This window comes from Lepidothrix coronata, unplaced genomic scaffold (genome assembly GCF_001604755.1).
Source record: "Lepidothrix coronata isolate B3197 unplaced genomic scaffold, Lepidothrix_coronata-1.0 Scaffold256, whole genome shotgun sequence".
NCBI lineage: Eukaryota > Metazoa > Chordata > Aves > Passeriformes > Pipridae > Lepidothrix > Lepidothrix coronata.
The window spans coordinates 899,279-918,100 of record NW_016690436.1 but is presented as its reverse complement, the minus strand read 5'-3'; the positions used below and the strand labels follow the sequence as shown (position 1 = coordinate 918,100).

Genomic DNA, 18,822 nt, shown 5'->3' with positions numbered 1-18,822 from the left:
AAGTTTGTCAAAGCCATGGATACCTGAAAAAGGGTTGCATACCAGAAAATATTAGTAACCCCTATACATATACAACGCTACCAGCATTGCCTACAATTATGATTCACACATTTTTATGCACGTGATGTTTTATAAACTAATGATATGCTGAAAAGCATGTTTTGGTTTGGGTCGTTTGTGGTTAGTCAGGGCATTTTGAGAAGTAAGCAATTTGATTTTAAAACAAAAATTGTCTCAGTTCAAACATAATTTCCCATGTTAGGGAAATTTGGAGCGTTCTTTGTTCATCAGTTTGCACTTAAGAGTTTCTGTTTTTTTAAAATCCTTTCATGACAAACCTCATTTGCCATTTTAAGTTAGAAAGAAATCCTCTTCCTAACAGAGTTCCTTCAATCTATTGAGGTCAAAAAGCGGGTATAGGCCATCGTCTTGAGTAAGATAACGGGTCGTGGAAAAGGACCTGGGTGTTCTGGGGGACACCGAATTGGACATGAGGCAGCAATGTGCCCTTGCTGAAAAGGTGAACAGTATCCTGGGCTGCATGCAGCAAAGTCCGGCAGGCAGGTGGAGGGAGGGGATCCCTCCCCTCTGCTCAGCTCTGCTGAGGCCACCCCTGCAGGACTGTGCTGAGTTCTGGGCTCCCGGCTACGGAAGACACAAACATACTGGAGGGCAGTAAAGGGCCACAGGACAACAAAGGGACAAGAAAGTATCTCTCCTATGAGGAAAGGCTGAGAGAGCTCAGATATCTAGCCTGGAAAAGCAACAGCTCAGGGGATCTCATCCACCTGTACAAACACCTGCAGGGAGGATGCCAAGAGGACAGAGCCAGGCTCTTCCCAGCAGTGCCCAGGGACAGGGCCAGAGGCCACGGGCACCGAGTGACACACAGGAGGTTCCCTCCAAACATCAGGAAACACTGTCACTGTGAGGGTGACCAAGCACTGGCACAGGTTGCCAGCGGCAGCCACAGAGCCCTAATGCGGCTGGAGGACTGGGGATGTCTGACACGTGAGGACACTGTAAACCGCTCCTCGCAGCTGTGAGTGGCTTTGGGCCAGGCCTGCTTTTAGTTCTTCCCGCAGGGCTTAGCGGCCACAGGAGCAATGGTCTCCTTGCCACCGCCGCTGCCAGCCTGAGCCACAGCTCCCTGGCGCGGTCCTACCCTCTATTCGCGCCGTGGAGTATTTTCAAGCTCCGCTTTACCCGAGAGGCACCCGGGGTGGGCGGGGGGTTGAGGCCTCCCGGAGCGGTCGCGGTCGCGGTCGCGGTCCCGTCCCGGCCGGAGGAGGGGGGTGACGTGCCGCCGCCGCAGAAGGCCATGGCGGGGGCCCCGCCCGCGGCGCCGCGGGGATTCCTCGGGGCGGGGCCTCCGCCCGCGGCCACGGACGCGCCGCTCGTGGCCCCGCCCCTATATAAGGGGCGGTCTCAGCGCGGCCCTGAGCGCGGCCGCCGCCTCTCCCGCAGCCGACCCGCGCACGGGCACCATGGCAGGTCAGTGCGCGCCCGGCACGCGCCGCCGCTCGCGAGGGCCGCGGGAGCGGAGCTGCGCCGCGCGCGCCCGGCCGCGGAAGCGGAGCGGGGCGGCCGCGCCTATCTTTAGGCTGCCGTCCCGGCGGCGAGCGGGGTCCGGGGGAGGGCTGCGGCTGCGGCCGCGGCCGGTGGGGGCAGCGGCTGCCCGCGGGGAGGTCGGAGCCGCCCCGCCGGGCACCGCCGTGCGGGCTGAGGGGACGGGCGCGGTGCAGGCTCGCGCCGCGCCTGCCTCGGTGCCCGGCCCCGGGCTCCGGCCCCGGACGGGGAGGGATGTAGCCAGCGTGGCGGGGAGCGGTACGGGCGAGAGGGGCCACTGTAGGGCCGCAGCGACTCACAGGGGAAAACCCAACTCTCTCCTGAAACGCCATAGAGAGCGTGCGACTTCGGTGATTTTGATACTTTAAAATGAGTAGTTCTTTACCGCCCCTTTAAGTCCGTCTGGCTTTTTCTTCCGTTTTTTCCCCCCGATTCTTCCCGTACCTGAAGCTGTCAGCGGAGTAGGTTTCATTTTCAGATCTGGAAGCCTGCAGGAAGTCTGCCTCCCGGTGCATGTCTTGATTAGATGCTCTTGTCTCTCTAGGAATCCCGTAATCAAAAAAAAAAAAAATCAGATGTACGAGTACCTAACTCAAAGAACAGGGGAAAAGGCAAGCACCTGTAAACTCTGGCTATGCGTACGAAAAAGCTTCCGGGGAAATTTTGAAAAGATCTGGGGCAAGCACTCCAGTCACTTCCTGCACGCCGTCAAATGAAAGATTGCTCCTAGCTCAGACGTCCAGGATGCTCTTGGCTGTGTAAAGGCTGGCGCAAATTACAAAGGGATATTCTAGCCTCTGAACTGGGCAGCTAAAGGTGTCTCTGCAGAATCATGGTTTTGTCTGGATAAGTCAGTTATGAAGCTGTGCAACTGTATCTCATTCTCTGTTTTTGCAGACATGTTGTTACTAACAGGTCATTAGGTATCAGGCACAACAGTGGCTGCTGTGTGAACGTAAGATGCTGTGGAGGAAGTGTTTACAGAAAATTGAAAGGGAGATACGAACAGCTGAAATACCTGTGGTTTATGTAGAATGGACTAGTCTCTTGCAGATGTAACTTCCATAATTATCAGGAACTGGTCTTGCCTGAATTGTAGCATGGACTCATGTACTTCTGAGTGTAGAGAAGATCTGAAATAGAACACAGTTAATTCAAAGCTTTGGAAAGCTGGGCTGACTTGGATGGTCTACAAGTTGGCAATATTCCCCTCCTGTCAAGCAGTTGTACAGTCTCCTACTGGAGTTGGATGTAATAGGGGGCTTCTTAGCCTTTACTCCATCATTAAATGGACTTTATTTCTCTAAGACAGACCTCTGTGTGTGAATATTCAGTTTCAATAAAATGAGAAGACATGGTAGAAGTATACCTGCTAGCAGGTCAATGACAAAAGACTAGTCTTTCAATGACAAGGTCACTTTAAGAATTAGTCTTACACAGCTGGAAAAAAAAAAAAAAGGCAACATTCAGATGAATGTTGGGCACAATCCCACTTTGTCTACACTGGATTTTTAGTGAGCAGTCTGAGAGCATAGAGTGGCTGACTTCTATGTATTGAGTAGTAACGTGCAAATTAACTAGTGAAAAACCCTATCCTATTTGGAGGATGTTCACACCACTTAAAATGTTACATACTTGCCATTTCAAGGAAACATAAAGTTGTTCTGTAGACTTGCTGAATATGAACTGGTACAAATAGGTAGCTAAAAGTGAATTGAAACAAAATATCTTTATTCCTGGCATTATAGAAGCTTTTTTGATCTTTGTGATTGACCACTATAATCTAAATCCCTTGGGACTAGTTGGTTTTGCTGCTAAGCAAAATAGAAGGTTTTGTAGCTGGTCTGTAGATCTTGCAAACCAGGTTTGCAGAGCTTATAGACAGTTATTGTACATGACTTTCTGTCGTCAACAGTTAAGGTGCTATTAAATTTAAAAGATATTAATGATGACTGCCTTATGAACTTAGGAGTTGTGCCAAACAATCTCTCCCAAAGAAGTCAGTATTTTAATTTTACTACGAGGCTTGATAGTAAGCCTTTAAGTGCCCAGAACCCTCACTCTGATCTAACCTAGTAACCTAACAAATTCTGTAAAGAAAAGAAATCAGAGTTGCTAAAATAAACTTGAATCTCAAAATCTATCCTTGAAATTCTCAGGAAGAAACTATTCTGTTGATAGTGTTGAAAATGGATTGGTAGAAAAGAGCATACTTTATAAAGAGCTGTAGCTTGGAAAGGAGGTCTACATGACAATAGTTAACAGTGAACTGAAGAACTTTTGTAAGTTACTTGTTTGCTTTTGTCAGTCCCACCCTGGCAGTTTAAAACAACATGACAATTGAAAGAATGCAAAGCTTGTATTATATGGCCTCAATAAGCACTATATGGCAAAACAATACATCTTCATCTATTTCTGCGATACAGTTGGAGCAGATTATACTTTACATTAACAATCCAAACTTACCTCTTTTTTGCTTGAAGAGTAAAAACTGTTGCTGCAAATTTTAAATTGCTTTTTGTATTACTAGTTACTTCCCATTTAAATCTTGCATTCTTGTGATAGAGCTGCAACTGTGGGTTGCAGAACAACTCATCTGCAAAATCCTGAGCTAGCAAAACTTAAAACTGTTGTCCAAGATCTAATTCAATGCTTACTTTCATTTGAAAATGAAATGCAAGTTTTACACTGCCGTAGCTTCAGGGTTGAGAGCTGAACCCACAGTAACTCTACAACACCCTTCTAACTTCAGGCCAAATGCAAGCCCACAGAATCCAAATGCTTTTAGGTTAAAATAGCATATTAATGGCCAAAGTAAAGCTCTTTAGACTTTTTGGATTGTCTCTACATTTGGCGTGACTTATTTAACGGGGGCAAATTTGAACTGGTTTTCTCTTGCAACAGTCTTGATTTTGTGGGTTTTTTTACTGCATTTTGCCATGTGTCAAGTTACTTATAGCAAGTATAGCTATGCAAGTATGATCTACTTCATTCAGCCACGTAGGTAGGCCCTATATACGGAGTTAAAAGGCACATCTTAGTTATCACAGCGTGATTACCTAACAATAGTAGGTTTCTAGTATACCCATCTCAGAATAAAGTAGTGGATCGCGCTAACTTGACCAAGTTCATTTCTTCCAGACCAGTCTTTTGTGACTCTAGCCACAAATGACTCCTATGTGAAAGGAGCACTGGTACTTGGTTCATCCTTGCAACAGTACAGAACAACAAGGAAGCTGACTGCGCTCATTACTCCTCAGGTCTCAGATCTTATGAGGTAAGGTCACTTACATACTTCAAACTGCTACAGTTCCTGCTGATGTGCAGGTTGGGAAATGGAAGTTAAACTCCTTAATAGTAACCTTTCAAAACTGTGGAAGCTAAACAGCTAAGTTTAGTGGAATTCAACTTATCTATATTATCTGGAATTCTCTACGTTCTTCAAACATGAAACTGTTTATTATGTTCTGGTGGGGTTTTGTGTTTTCCTTCTTCCCTATGATGAGTTAAACAAATAGTCTGTAGTTACTAAACTGTGACTTGATACTGATATTTCAGCTGGATCTTTGCTATTTCATCGTCCTACTTAGAATTGTCCAACAATATTGCCTGTGTGTTCATTAGCGTTGTCTGTTTGCTGTGAGTAGGGGAGTAGGGGGTTGGTATTTGTTTTGCAGAAGTATTCCTGATTGAGATAATATAACACAAGCTCTCTTGAAATCTAGCAGATACGTCAAATCAAATTTTATCACGAGGGAAGAAAACAAGCAGAACTAAATTATCAATAAGTACATCAAATCAGTAGCTCAAAGAGGCATCTAACAAGGTCACCACAGTACAACAAGTGACATTAACAGGCAACTGCTTCCTAGAGCCTCTCTGGAATAATCTCAATATGGAGGGGACTGGGTTCTCTTTCCACATATACAAGGAAGGAAAAGAAACCCAAAACAGTTAGTTTGTACTATTTGTAAAAGTACAGATGATAGGTCAAGATTCTCTACATGGGAAAGTTCGTCTGAAAAGACTTCTCAATATTTAGAGACAGTAGAGAGGTGGCTCAATAAAAACAAAGGTCTAACTCTCCCTGCAATCTCCTGGCAACTAAACGGCCATATCAACATTAAGATTTTACATCCATGCCAGCCTGTTAGGCGAGTGTGCTCTTTTAAGATGAATCAGTCCTAAATGTGCTTCTGTGCTAGTGCAAGCCAGCCAGTACTATGCCCTTAGACTGATACGTACCTACCTAATGGCAGGACCAGAACTTGCATTTCTCACCCTGTCTCCACTAACAGGGTATGCCTTAAGTTCAGAAGCAACTGTCCACACCAAACTGTCAGTATAAAGACAGCCTTGCAAGACAGAGTTCCAAAACTCATTTACAAGCTCTGTGGCTCAAATTGCACTGGTAATTGCTGAGCATTCAAGATACACTGTAGAATACTAACACTTTACAGATGCTTCCTATTTTAAGCAGCATGAATGCCTTAATCTCTCTTCAACTAATAGTAATGCTTTATTGATGGTAAAGCAAAGGTTGGATATCTGCCACAAAACTTCACTACGCTGCCTGAAAGTTTGTCACTCTTTAGTGAACATGATACTGGTTCAAAACATTTCTGTAGCCACACCCATGACTAAGTCCGTTTTGAAAAAACTTTTTGGGATAAAGAAAGTTTCAGCAACCGGATCAAGTCAGATGTCACAAATCCAGAAGAGCAGTGTTGTAACTATTGCAGAAACTTCTGTTTCAGGTCTTTAGGATTCAGCTACTGTCCTGTTCAAGCTACTCCAACAGCTTCCCATTTCTTAATTGCCTGCTCAAAGTAGACTGTTAAGTTGCCAAAAATCAGAGACTGGATGAAAAAAAGCTTTGTGGAAAGTTTGCACTACATAGCCATGACTTACTGGACTTGGTAGCAATGCCCTGTTTGTGGAAGAAAAAAAACTTCTTTCTTCCCCAAAATGTGCCTATTACAAACTAGAAACTTTGAGGCAGACAGGGGAACTTCTGCATTCCAACATATGCAGTCAACTCTTACTGATGAAATAAGAAATGCTGCCAGGTTCCCTGTTATACCACTTCTCTTTAAGGAATCTTTCATGTGGTCTGGTGCTGGAGTAACAATAGAACTAAATCTTGACTCTTCCCCAGGAGAGTGCTGGAAAAGGTCTTTGATGAAGTCATACTGGTAAATGTCTTGGACAGTGGGGATTCAGCACACTTGGCATTAATGAAAAGACCTGAGTTAGGTGTCACACTAACAAAGCTTCACTGCTGGGAACTGACACAGTTTACGAAGTGTGTTTTCATGGATGCAGACACAATGGTAAGTAGCTGTATCTCCTGGTACCTCTTAATGACCTTGTATGGGGGTTGTTGGATTTTTTCTGTGGATTGTTTATGTTGGTTTGTTTGTTTTTAAGAGTAGGGGTAATAGAAGCCTTTTACTAGTTGGACTAGTAACTGTAAGAATGTGTGTGCCTTTTAATCTAAATTAATTGTAATGAAGTCTGTGGGAACTATTTCCAAAAAGTATTGTCTTCCACAGGACAAGAGCATTGATATGAGAACTTTAAGACATGAAAGTTGATGTCATAATCCATGAAAACACGATACCACGATTCCCAATCTAAAACCACTTTTTTTTTTTTACCCTTTTACAATTAGGTTTTGTCAAATATCGATGAGCTTTTTGAGAGAGAGGAGCTGTCTGCAGCACCAGATCCAGGCTGGCCTGACTGTTTTAATTCAGGAGTTTTTGTTTACCGACCTTCTATTGAAACATACAATCAGCTGTTACAGTTTGCCACAGAGAAAGGCAGCTTTGATGGTATGTATTAATTTGTATTTCAATATAAGTTAGACCAAAATGGTAACAGTAGTTGGGATGGCTCAGTAACTACATACATGTCATGAGGACTCTGTATGACAGAATTCTCAATTCAGTGTAACTACACAAAAATTGTATCCTTCTCAGAAATAGAGGCTATCATTACAATATGTAGTGAAATTACTTTTTTTAAACTTCATGAAATAAAAACCCTGAGTTTGGCATCCAAACTAGCAGCTGTAAGCATTAGCAGTGTAGAATCATATAACAAGAAATCTTAAGAGGTAGCAAGCACAGTGCATGCAGTAGCAAATGAAACTGCAGTACCATGCTTCATGCATTCCTAACACTCAAGGCTTGAATGTTCTACGCCAACTCAAGTTGATACAGAAAAAATAGCACTGGTCAACTTGAGCACAGCTTCAGAGAATCAAACATTTGAAGATACAACTCTGTCTTCATATGCTATGTGATGGCTTCCTGTCATTACAGGGTGGTGGCTGTCTCTTTCCCAATATCAAGTGCATATAGCCTTGGCTGCTTCCCACTATAGGTCACTTGAGACTGGCCACTGTACCAGATTTAAGCTTGAGAAGCCAAGTTCTGCTGTTCTGTAAGTCTACTAAATCTATTACCATTGCAGTAAAAGCACGTGGAGACTGCTATAGTTAAAGGCTTCTGAGTATCGCTGTCTCCTGCCACTGTAACTACAACAAAACAAAGTCTAACTTAACAAGCTACAGAAAACTACATAAACAAGACCATAAAATGGAGCTTTAGATAGAAGGCAATTAGCCAGCCTGTTGACTTACCTTTCAGTACTTTTCAAAAAGTAAAAATTCACTAGTCACTCCTAGTCTGCAGAATAATCCCTGTTACTGTGTGGACTCTTGTATGTAGTTTTCTAAAGAACATTAGTCACAGCTGGATGCTTAATGCTACCATAGGAATAGACTCTAGTGAAAATGAGTATTGCCATGTAGTGAAGGGTCTGTACCTTGCTACTGACAAAGCAGCAGTTGGTAGCTTTGTGAGCACTCTCAGATGTTGGGTGCAAATTGATCACCAGCTGTGGCAAAATCTATAGCATAGTTCTGAATTGTTACATTAAAAACAAACCAAAATAAAAAATGCAAAACAAAATAACACAAAAAAACACCAACAAAAAAACCCTACAAAAAGACCCCCTCTGTGCCCCCCCAAAAAAACTCCAACACATCCAAAAGCCAGCCAACCAAAAAAAAAACCCAAACAAACACACATCTTTGTGCAAACTTACTGCTGAGTAGCTCCAGACCATCTGAGACTTGGTGGTTGTCTTCTCCAAGCTCTGTGCTTGACTGCTAGCAGACCCCATCTTCTAGTTTGAAGGCCCCTGTCCTTTAAAAGAATAGAACTGCTTCCACAATATACTCTCCGACTTGAAAGCTAAAGCCACACAATGGTGAAACTGCTTCAGTTTTCTAAATGCAAAATAATTGTTGCAGCACTTAACAGCAAAAATAGCGGGTTAATGGTTTAGATATCGAATTTCTAGAATGTCATTTGTATTTCAGCTTTAAAATTTACTTAGTTTTTATTAAATGACAGCACTGATCTGAGTAATGAGACCACAGAGACTTAGGCCATCTGTATAAGCTACTGCTGAGCTCAGGAACTTGGTGGGGGAGAAAGGGGATTGAAACTTAAATTGACCCAGATGGTAATAAAAGGTTCTACGAAACTTTTAGTAAGAGAAAAACCTGTGAAGGGTCACTGCTTTTAATAGGACATAGGGATACAAACTTAACAAGCTACCAAGCTATGTGTTAGTTGAAGTCAAGCTGCAAGTGCCTCATCTGCAGTAGTAGTAAGTAGGGAATGCAGGACTTTCCAGAGTATTTCATGTTTATAACAGCAGACGGGAGCCTTCTGTGTAATGCTGTTGTCCAGAAATGGCAGAATCATAGATACTTAAGTAAACAACCACTTTGTCTACTTGAACTTCACCTTTCTAGATATAAAGCAATGTCATGCAATAACTCTAGATACCATCTAAAAGTAGTGGAAGGGAAAGAAAAATTTAGTTTTAAAAGAAATCTGGTACTACTGATACTTTAAGAACGTTGCTATTGCTTTGATAATCCTCTGGCTCTTTAACCTGGGATCCAAAATAATTGCTCTTACAGTCTTGCTGTATTATATCTTTGTATTTACATATTGTATCTGTAAATATGTAGTTAATACAAGTACTGCCTGATTCTTTCACCTTATGTCTAAGATCCAGTTTATATAACACAACTACTGTTGAAGTCTGGACTAGGACAACTAAATGCTGCTTTCATTGTCTGCTTTAGCACAAATGCATGCAATCTGAAAAAAAAAAACAAAAACGAGTATGTAAAACAATCTGAGTGAGAGGAAGTCCTGTAGAGTGTAAGTTAAATACACTGCTGCTGCCCCTTCAGTTCTCTTGTGATGGACACAACTTCTTTCAAAAGTGCTTTCCTTCCTTTAGGGGCTGAGAGGCAAGTCAGAGATTTGAAATTACTGCACTGAGTCCTCTGGCAGTTTCTCACTTTGCAATCTGCATGTATGCTGACAGCTGTAACTGGATACTTGGAATTTATATTTGTCAGTGTACTGTCTGTACATCTAAGTTTATGCCCAGCGTCTAGGTACTTCAGTTGCAAAAAGCAAATTCTGCTCAAGTAGCACTGATGGCGTAAACCTTAATACTGCCCTAACTCTAATCACAGGCAAATAAAAACCCTTTTCTGAGTCAGCAGAGACTGAGTGCTTGAGAAAATTAAAGATTAAAATAAAACTTTGTCTCTACTAACTAAGCTATCTGTTTATGTACTCTTTAGTAATGCTTCTTGTGAATGCAGTTACAGGTGAAAAGAATACAGTAAATGAAAGTTGAGGGACTCCTTTCAATTTCCTTGATAAGGGGAATTATTACCACTTAAAAACTAATTATGTTCATTGCAATAAAGAATGAATAGTATAAATAAATAGGGCTTTACTTCTCATAGCTGCTTATAAACTATTCTGCTGTGGCCTGGAAGCTTTATTTTATTTTATTTTTGTTTTTTTTAGTTATTCTACTACTGTGATACCAAACAACTTTTGACTGACTTATCCTCATTACAACCTCTACTTGCAAACTTAGGTAGCCCCTCCCAACACAGATATTATCCTCACTTAGCAGTTAATCAGCAGCTTTTTAGTACAGAACTAGGAACACCTCTTGTCTGTTATGGGATTTGATGAAGTTGTACTAGAGTTGTCACCAAGACTGAACAGTGCCCTTTTTTATCAGATTGCTGTGGAGGTAGATGCATCTGGGACTGCAGGTCTAACAGGCCACTGATACCCTAACTCTGGCAATGAGATGTTGGTTATGCATCTGTAAGCATAAGTAATAAAACTAATTATTGCCACTTGATCTTCTGAGCTACAGCTTTCCTGAAGCTGAACAGTACTCAGTTGTCCTGATCTATTTTGTTTTTTCTGCCTCATACAGCTTGAACTTCAGCTGTAAAAGAAACTGAATGGCAGAGTTTGTAAGCAGCTTGCTATCTTTTAGCAAAAGTAACCCCACACAGACTATCTATTTCATTCTCTACATTTTTTTGAATTTTCAAAGGCTGCAAGGCTTACAGGGTTGTTCACAAATAGAAATTTAGTGCTCTGTGCCAAACTTCTACTGGACATGACAACTGCATTACCAACTCTTACTTACTGAAGTGACTGAAAAAGATCCTCAAATAGCTATCTGATGCTTGTAGCCTATTAATGCTTTCTCTTTTAGGTGCAGATCAGGGGTTATTAAACACCTTCTTCAGCAGCTGGGCAACAACAGACATGAGCAAACATCTACCATTTATTTATAATTTGAGCAGCACTTCTGTATATTCCTACCTTCCAGCATTTAAAGCGTAAGTTCAAATTTTTTAGAAGATTTTAGAGCTTACATAAACTAATTTCTTGTAACAGAATGAACAGGCATGATGTGAGCTTACACAGGTTGTCTAGAAGGAGACTGTCATTGTCACTGAATATATAGTAGTTTCTTCTCTTAAAAAACAACAACTTGAATTAATGTAAGTCAAATGAGTCACCTCAAGATAAATGCAGAGAGAGCTGTATCGGTAGCTTAAACCACTCATCCCTGGTAGTAACACCAAAATTTAGAGTAAGTACATTTGACAGGTCACTTGCAAAAGGAAGAACCATTCCTCCAGTATGGGATACAGTCTAGTACAGTTCTAACCAATGGCAGTAGACTCTTGAATCTACTTGAGCTGGTATCATTCCCACTTAGGTAACTTGTCCTTTTCTCACTCAAGTTACTTAGGGTATTTAATAACCAGTAGTTAAAGTTCATCTAATCAGCCTATACCATTCAAATAAATGTGGTGAGCAAAGACTTTTATAAAACTAGAATTCTCTCCCAACAGTCTTTCTTGACCTCTGTCAGATTTTTAAGTAACAGCACTATGGAACAGTCTACTGCCAGCCACATACCATTACATGTTTCCTCTGTGAGGAAAACTGTATCCTCCCCAGCTAGCAGTATTCCATTTGGCATGTGCATAAACTGTATGTCAGAGGCAGGGTCAAAATGTTATAACACAGGAGGGGGGGGAGCAAGGGAAGCTGAAATGTTACACAGAAACTCTTTATCTATTAAGAGCTGCAGAAGCTGGGGGCAAGGGGACAGAAAGTACCAATTGCATAAAAACAATCTGATCTCTGAATGACATCAGTTTACTAGTGTCTAAAGCAGCGGCTAGCATAAGCAGGACTGTTGCTGGCTCAAGATCAAACTATGTCTTGTGATCAGAATACCATCTGGAATCTTGTCATGCTAAAAGTGGAACACTTATTTAAAGAAATATATGCAAGCCTCAGAATGACTAAGTAGCTGGATAGCATTTGATAAGCTAACATCTATTGTAAAGTACGTCCTCTTTCCATGGCTGGCTTGTTAGTCACACGACCTTAATTGTACAAGTTACTTTGTTGCCACAAAACACTACTTGGATCTGGGGGCTTCTGACAAAAATTCCGTTTAACTAATTGAATCAGTTGCCTAACAGAACTCATCAGACCTTCAAAAGTAGAATGCTGGAAGTGCAGCCCTTGTAAGTAAAATTCCCCATTCAGTAGGTGGAATAATTTCCCTTGGTTAGATCAGCAGCTACGCTCTTGATAATCAGCAGTTAGAATATACTGAAATTTAAACCTACTGACATCAATAGCTAAGGTTTTTGCAGCTTTGTACAGCGAGACTAGATTTCACAGCAGCCTCAGTAATCCTTTTTCCAAAGGAAAATGCCAATTCATGACAAATGCTCTCTAACTTCAAAACATTGATGAAGGACTTTTCTGGGAGATGGGGAAAGACAGATTAGTTGCTGAGGCCAGTGTGGACATAAAGCTTCCTAACAGTTGAACTTAAATGTCAAAATAAAGTATTGCAGATCCAGAAGGTATCTAGAAAGCAGATACTGAAAACATCATAGAAGCTTGGCATCTGTCAACTGTTGTTCTGGCTGTAAGTGTACAGAATATCAAGAGTACACTTATCCATTTGCAGCAAGTGTAGCATAACACTTCTTAGGCATTCTCCTGCTTAAATAGCCTAGATTTTTGAACAATAACGAGTCTCTTCAGAACAGCAGCAGCCTAAGACGAAAACTCAGGTTGTTTAGTACTGTGACAGCTAATAAAACTAATGTAGTCCTCTTATGCCAAATCTTGACATACGAAATTTAGAGTTAAAGCCCAGTAACTGACCTCCTGAAGACACTTTTTTTTTCTTGCAGTTAGTGCAAATACTTGGCCATTTCATATGCATGTAGGTCTTCATTCTGCAGTAAGATCAGTTGTGTTCAAAACATTGAATGTGAATATTGAAATATAGTCAAGGATCTTACAATAGTGTGGAACCCCCCTCCCGCCCCAAAGCATACTGCCTTAGTTTGAATATTCTACAGCTTTTGAAACACACCTGTATTTTCTCCATATGTAACACTCCTTAAACGCCCGAGTCCTGGTCAAGATGACCAGCATGTGCTTAGACAAACTGCTCCGGTGTTATTATCCATTCCAGTCATATTACGCTGAGAAGAAACTGTAACATGATACAAATTGAACTAGGCAAGACAGTCACTGTTACTCGAGAGACCGGTATTGCTTGTTCACAAAACTGACTCAAGCTGAAATCTGGTTCTGGAACTGTAGAAGAATGAAATGATTGTCATCTCTGCTACTGTTAAGTTCTTCACTTGAGACGAGGCACACTTCATCTAAACATTTGGGAAAAAGCTAGAAGTCCACATTGAAAACTGAGTTAAAATGGTTTTTAAAAGAAACAAAACCAACCCACCACCAAACCCACCCATGGCTAAACTAAGGTTATTTAGGAAATAACGGTTGTCTAGCAGGACCCTGCTGCACCAAGATCAGGAGTCCTTTGAAATGCCTGGGTTATACAAAGCTATCATTTTGCAGGGTCACGGTCTTCCTGCAGCAGGACCTTCCAATGATCCATTTCTACAGTGCTGTAAACTGAAAGGGTAACTCAGCACTGACCCTTCTCTACATAATGCTTGTAATACCTAACTCTCTGGCTTGCTGACTTTGGAGTAGAATCTTTTTCACTTTTAAAACCAGTTCCAATTGCAACGGCTGCTTGAGACTGCTCTCTCCTGAGCTATGGACACCACTCTAAAGACTTGAGTTGGCTGTAAGTATTTAAAAAGTCCAGATCGTTAGGTTTTGGCTATATTCTGACTAGTGTAATGTAGAATTCAGTTTGCATTTTTTCTGTTTTATAGCAATGCTTTCAGTTGCAGTAGGCATTGGCAGCTTGATGATTTAGCATTTAGCCCCTTAAATATATTCACATTTCTGCATTTTCTGAACAAATGCAGAAACTGCAGGTTAGAAAAAACTGTCTGCCAGTCAAAACTCATTTTCTAGACACATATATAAAATGGCTTCTAAAATGTTTCTGTCCAACAGGTTTGGTGCAAGTACTAAAGTGGTGCACTTCCTGGGAAGCACAAAGCCATGGAACTACACATATGACTCCAGAACAAAAAGCATAAAAGGCAACATGGACGACCCTAAAATAGTTCACCCAGAATTCCTCAACATGTGGTGGGATACCTACATAGCTGATGTTTTACCATTACTAGAACAGCACGGAATTGTTAAAGAAACTACTACAGGTGTAAACATGGTACGTGCTTTAATAATCTTGTACATCCATACCCAAGTATGGATGATGGGTTATTTACCATTGCAGTGATTTTCCTTCCTTCTGTCCAACTCAAAGCATGGGTGTGTTTTAGTTTGGGGGATGCAGGGTATTTTGGTTTTGCTCTTTTAAGCTTGGAATAAAAAATACTACAGAAGAGAAGCATGCTGTGGTGGTCTTGAACATAGCTGTATGCTTGCCTAAAACAGTGTAAGAAGCTAACCTCGCACCAGATATTATACTATAGTAACTTCTTTAATATACACAGAGAAGGGCCCTAACTCTTAATGTGTTGCAGCTAATAAGGTTCTCAAGCAGAAGAACCCCAGTTCAGCATGCAAATAGGTACACACAGATCTCGCATGGTGAAACAAATTTAGGTAAACCTAGGATAACTAGAGAATCAATACTTACATAAAATGGCAGTGATGAATCCCAATACTTATTAAAGCCAAAGTAATGATTCGAACTCTAATTCTCATTCAGAATTTAGTAGCTCGCATCTGACTGCAGACTTCTTAGTCTTAGCTTAGTACGTGGGCCAGTTTAAGTTCTCAACCTTTCCAATACCAAAGTTAATGATCTCTTAAGATGTGCTTTCTCTTGGTAATCTTGCATCTTTCTAACAAACTATTTGCAGCTATCGGGCTTGGTCTATACTCTGGCTTTCTCTTGTGGCTTCTGTAGAGAGGTATGAAGAACTTAAACTTTAATTTATTTTTTTTTTTTTAATTATTTTTTCCCTTGCTAACTTCTGTAACTCTGCTTTGTTATTTTGCTAGGAAAGCTGCACAATCCCTGCCCGTTGGCAATGCTTGCTACTGCGCATGAGAACATCTACTTTGTTGTCCCACTCTTCTATGGCCTGTTGCTCACTTTAGCTATGCAAAGTATTTCTGTATTTTTACTCTGCCTTTCCTTTTAGGCAGAGGTTACAGAGGCAGTGTCCCACTTATCAGTATCACCAGTATTACCAACTGAATCTTCAGAGGAACGCAAGGAACGGTGGGAACAGGGCCAAGCTGACTATATGGGAGTGGATTCCTTTGACAACATCAAGAAGAAACTTGACACCTACCTTCAGTAGAAATGCCTGTCTCAAACAGTGGTGATGCAAGGACTTGTTCCAGAACTAACAGCTAGAAAGGTATAGATGGTGGTCAGTTACACTTGCTAGTAGCTTGATGAAAAACTTCTTGGCTGAAGGCCTCTGCAGTGCTACAGATGAACACTGAGCAAAAGCTAGGAAGCAGAATTCCTTGGGCCACCTATTACTGCCCAATTTCCAATTCTCCCTACTAGATAAAACCAGGTATTTTCAGCTTAAAATTTCTTCTGTTGTGATCAATTGGCTCAAGATATTCTCGAAACTGGGTTTGTTGCCTCACCTCATTAAGGTGATTAGCATTGATTCCTTTGCTTGCTGTTTTAGATGTAAAATCTAATTCATGAGATTGCTCATACACTGGAGTGGTAGCCGTTCTGCTTTACCATAAATGTATTAATGACACTGGGATACATACGGTTGTAACAGTAATAGCACTGCTTTGCTCTTCCAGTCACAATTGCACTGAAATTTTGACCAGGTTCTTACGCACAGTGCCTACAGCATGGCAGAATGCGTTTTTCAGTTCTGTATACTATGGGACTAGTAAACTGAGTTTTATCTGTTCCTTGCAATGTTGCACTTGATACAAAAATAAAAAGTTGTCATGCATTTCTGTCTTCCCTAAACTCTTGAGCAATTAAGGAAAAGGGAGATCCAAAGCAGCCTAACTAAAATATTCAAGAGGTATAACCATTAAGCTTTGCTAATGCTACTCAGGCTCTCATTAGCAAATGTCCAGCTTTTAGTTCTGTAATTATTTACAAAGTAGATAGTAATTTGCTAGGGAGCTGTTTAGGGCCAATCCCCTTATTAGCTTGCCCTAAATATAGGATAGCGCAGCGGAGAAAGTACCTGCTGAAGCTACTCACATTAGTAACATGGAGTTTGGGAAGAGGGCCTCTTTCTTTCAAGTGACTAAAGAAACATCATCTCTAACTTAAGCCCTGTACACTGAACTTAGTCTTACACACAGTGGTGATACTGTTTTGGCAAAGAAAGATTACACAGCTGCTTAAGTAACTGTACTTTCCTGATTAGGAAAACTACTCTTTCCATGTGTGCAAAGAGTAAAAGAAAGGGTTTTTTTGCCACACTCAGGCTACACATACTCCAAGATACGTGGGAAAGCAGTAAAAATAAAGTATGCTGATGACAAGAGATTGGCTGATATCTGTACTAAGGTTCAGATTTATCCTTTAGCCAAAAGTCTAAACAGAACAAAAGTAGTGTTCTTTGACAGCTATACCCTGTACTAGTCCAGAAACACTAAGAAAATATTATTTCATTATTTTCTAATAGAGGAGGATTTTGGCTGGAACCTAGTGAGGGTGCTAAACTTTTAACGTAGAGATAAAATAAATAATCAACAAGCTCTCACAATTTGCTGGTAAAGCAGAAGACATAATACGGGTATGAGAGTTAGTCTGTTTTAACTTGTTTTCACTACTTAATTGCTCTAAGATCAGTTGGTCACCATTTAGGAAAAATGCTAAAAGATGAGGTCCAAACCAAAGTAGCTTGTAGATATTTAAAAGTACATAGTATCTGAACTCCCAGTTGAAACTAGCCCTTTCCTGTATGGGTTTTTCTTTTGCTGTGGTTTTTTTTATTTTTAAACAGATAAATTTGAAGTTGTGTGAAAGTAGGAGGGATTACTAGTTGCAGTCTGTAATGACAAAAATATATCAACCAAGTACTGGAGTTCTGCATGCTCACAGAATACTCTATGGAAAATAGTAAAATACTCTTTTAAAGACAGCTAAAAGGTTTTCCTCCTCTTGTCTGTATTCATACTAGAGAATAGGCACATTGCTTCTTTTTAAACTTAGTTGGAGAGAACCAAGAACGTGTAAAGGTATGAGACTTACTACCTGCTTGAAAATTTGGTTTAGCATGTAAGTTTTGTAACGTTAATACAATACGATAAGGAGAGATGCTGAATCAGATGAAAACCTGCATGTTTTGGTTAACAAATATAGCTAGTAAAGAAAGAAAACCTGTAACAATCATTCTGTCCTAGCCTCTGTAACTCATACTGTGGTCAAATGTTTACCCACAGCCTCAGGAAAGCGAAAGGTATGACATCTATACCAAATTCTATGCGGCTTATTCTCAATAAAATGACCTTTATGTCATTATCTGCCACTATTTCCTTCACAACTGCTGCAGGCAGTATTTGCAGAAAAGCAGAGATCCCTTTTCTTCTCTTGCAATAGTATCACTTGATTCATCAAGCAGTTTTCTGCTCTAAACGGAAGGTACTCAAGGCAGTAACTGAATCCAAGCACTATACTCAAAACATCACTATTCAGAAAAGTCATAGGGCGGCTTAGATTGCAACTCAAGTATTGGAACTGCATTTCCCTTTATAAAGCATATAATCTAAGGTGTTCCTTAGGTGGTGACAACTCAGAGCAACTCTTAGGAGTTCAGAAGCATTTTTTCCATTTACATCTTTATTTTATGTACAAAGTAAAAAAACCCCAAAAAATCAGAATGATAGACTATTAACTCAGTCTTTGGAATTAAAAATAATTCCAAGAGCTCATTTCTAGAACATATTCAAACTCCACAAAAGAGAATGCAAATAGCCAAAGACTACTTAGAGGTCATGAAAAGCAGAAATAAACTCCAAACAACCAGAACACAGGGGGTTTTATCCACCCGAGTAACTGAAGGGCTCCATCAAATCAAACAGGACTTTTCTGTTCTCAGCTTTGACCTCTATCTGTTCTCTCAGATACATTAATGACTTTGTTGGCAGAGATCATATAGCTTAGTACCACCTTCAGTAAGTTTTTATATGGCTTTGGAACATGGAAACAATTGTCTAATAGAGGAAAGAGATACTAGTAACTGTTTTCATAACGATAACTAAGCCATTCTACAAAATGTCAGCACATTTTCACACAAGTAATGATGCAGCTTGACTAGCCAAAGATATGGGTCTCTTTCCTGTGGAATTTTAACTTGGAAAATGGAAATAATGAAACAAAGACAAATCTTTCCCTCATAATCACAAATTATTTCTCCAGCTTATCTCTAAATATCAG

The 18,822-nt window shown here is 40.7% G+C and overlaps 1 protein-coding gene and 1 long non-coding RNA gene across 5 annotated transcripts; one reads left to right on the top strand and one right to left on the bottom strand.

Annotated features, from left to right (window-relative positions):
* The first annotated feature begins 1,409 nt into the window (after window positions 1-1,409).
* GYG1 (glycogenin 1) lies at window positions 1,410-17,904 on the top strand. 4 transcript variants are annotated; one of them, XM_017835428.1, is made up of 8 exons: window positions 1,410-1,494; window positions 4,711-4,846; window positions 6,728-6,902; window positions 7,244-7,406; window positions 11,203-11,329; window positions 14,424-14,643; window positions 15,302-15,352; window positions 15,587-17,904. In XM_017835428.1, exons 1-8 carry the CDS (start codon window positions 1,488-1,490, stop codon window positions 15,746-15,748), a joined length of 1,041 nt encoding a protein of 346 aa, XP_017690917.1. In that variant the 5' UTR covers window positions 1,410-1,487; the 3' UTR covers window positions 15,749-17,904. The 4 variants fall into 4 exon arrangements, with proteins under 4 accessions (XP_017690917.1, XP_017690914.1, XP_017690913.1 ...); XM_017835425.1 differs by lacking the exon at window positions 15,587-17,904 and adding an exon at window positions 15,444-15,578; XM_017835424.1 differs by lacking the exon at window positions 15,302-15,352.
* Window positions 1,926-13,766, bottom strand: LOC108507449. Its single transcript, XR_001878138.1, has 4 exons — window positions 13,194-13,766; window positions 8,686-8,786; window positions 2,588-2,702; window positions 1,926-2,109 (listed from the first exon to the last, which is right to left on the bottom strand). It is a non-coding gene; the product is annotated as an uncharacterized LOC108507449 (long non-coding RNA).
* Window positions 17,905-18,822: the final 918 nt, after the last annotated feature.

Coding starts and splice junctions, on each gene's coding strand:
- GYG1 (XM_017835428.1), top strand. Junction 4,847..6,727: donor CAGGTCTCAGATCTTATGAG/GTAAGGTCACTT, acceptor ACTCTTCCCCAG/GAGAGTGCTGGAAAAGGTCT. Junction 11,330..14,423: donor TACCTTCCAGCATTTAAAGC/GTAAGTTCAAAT, acceptor TCTGTCCAACAG/GTTTGGTGCAAGTACTAAAG.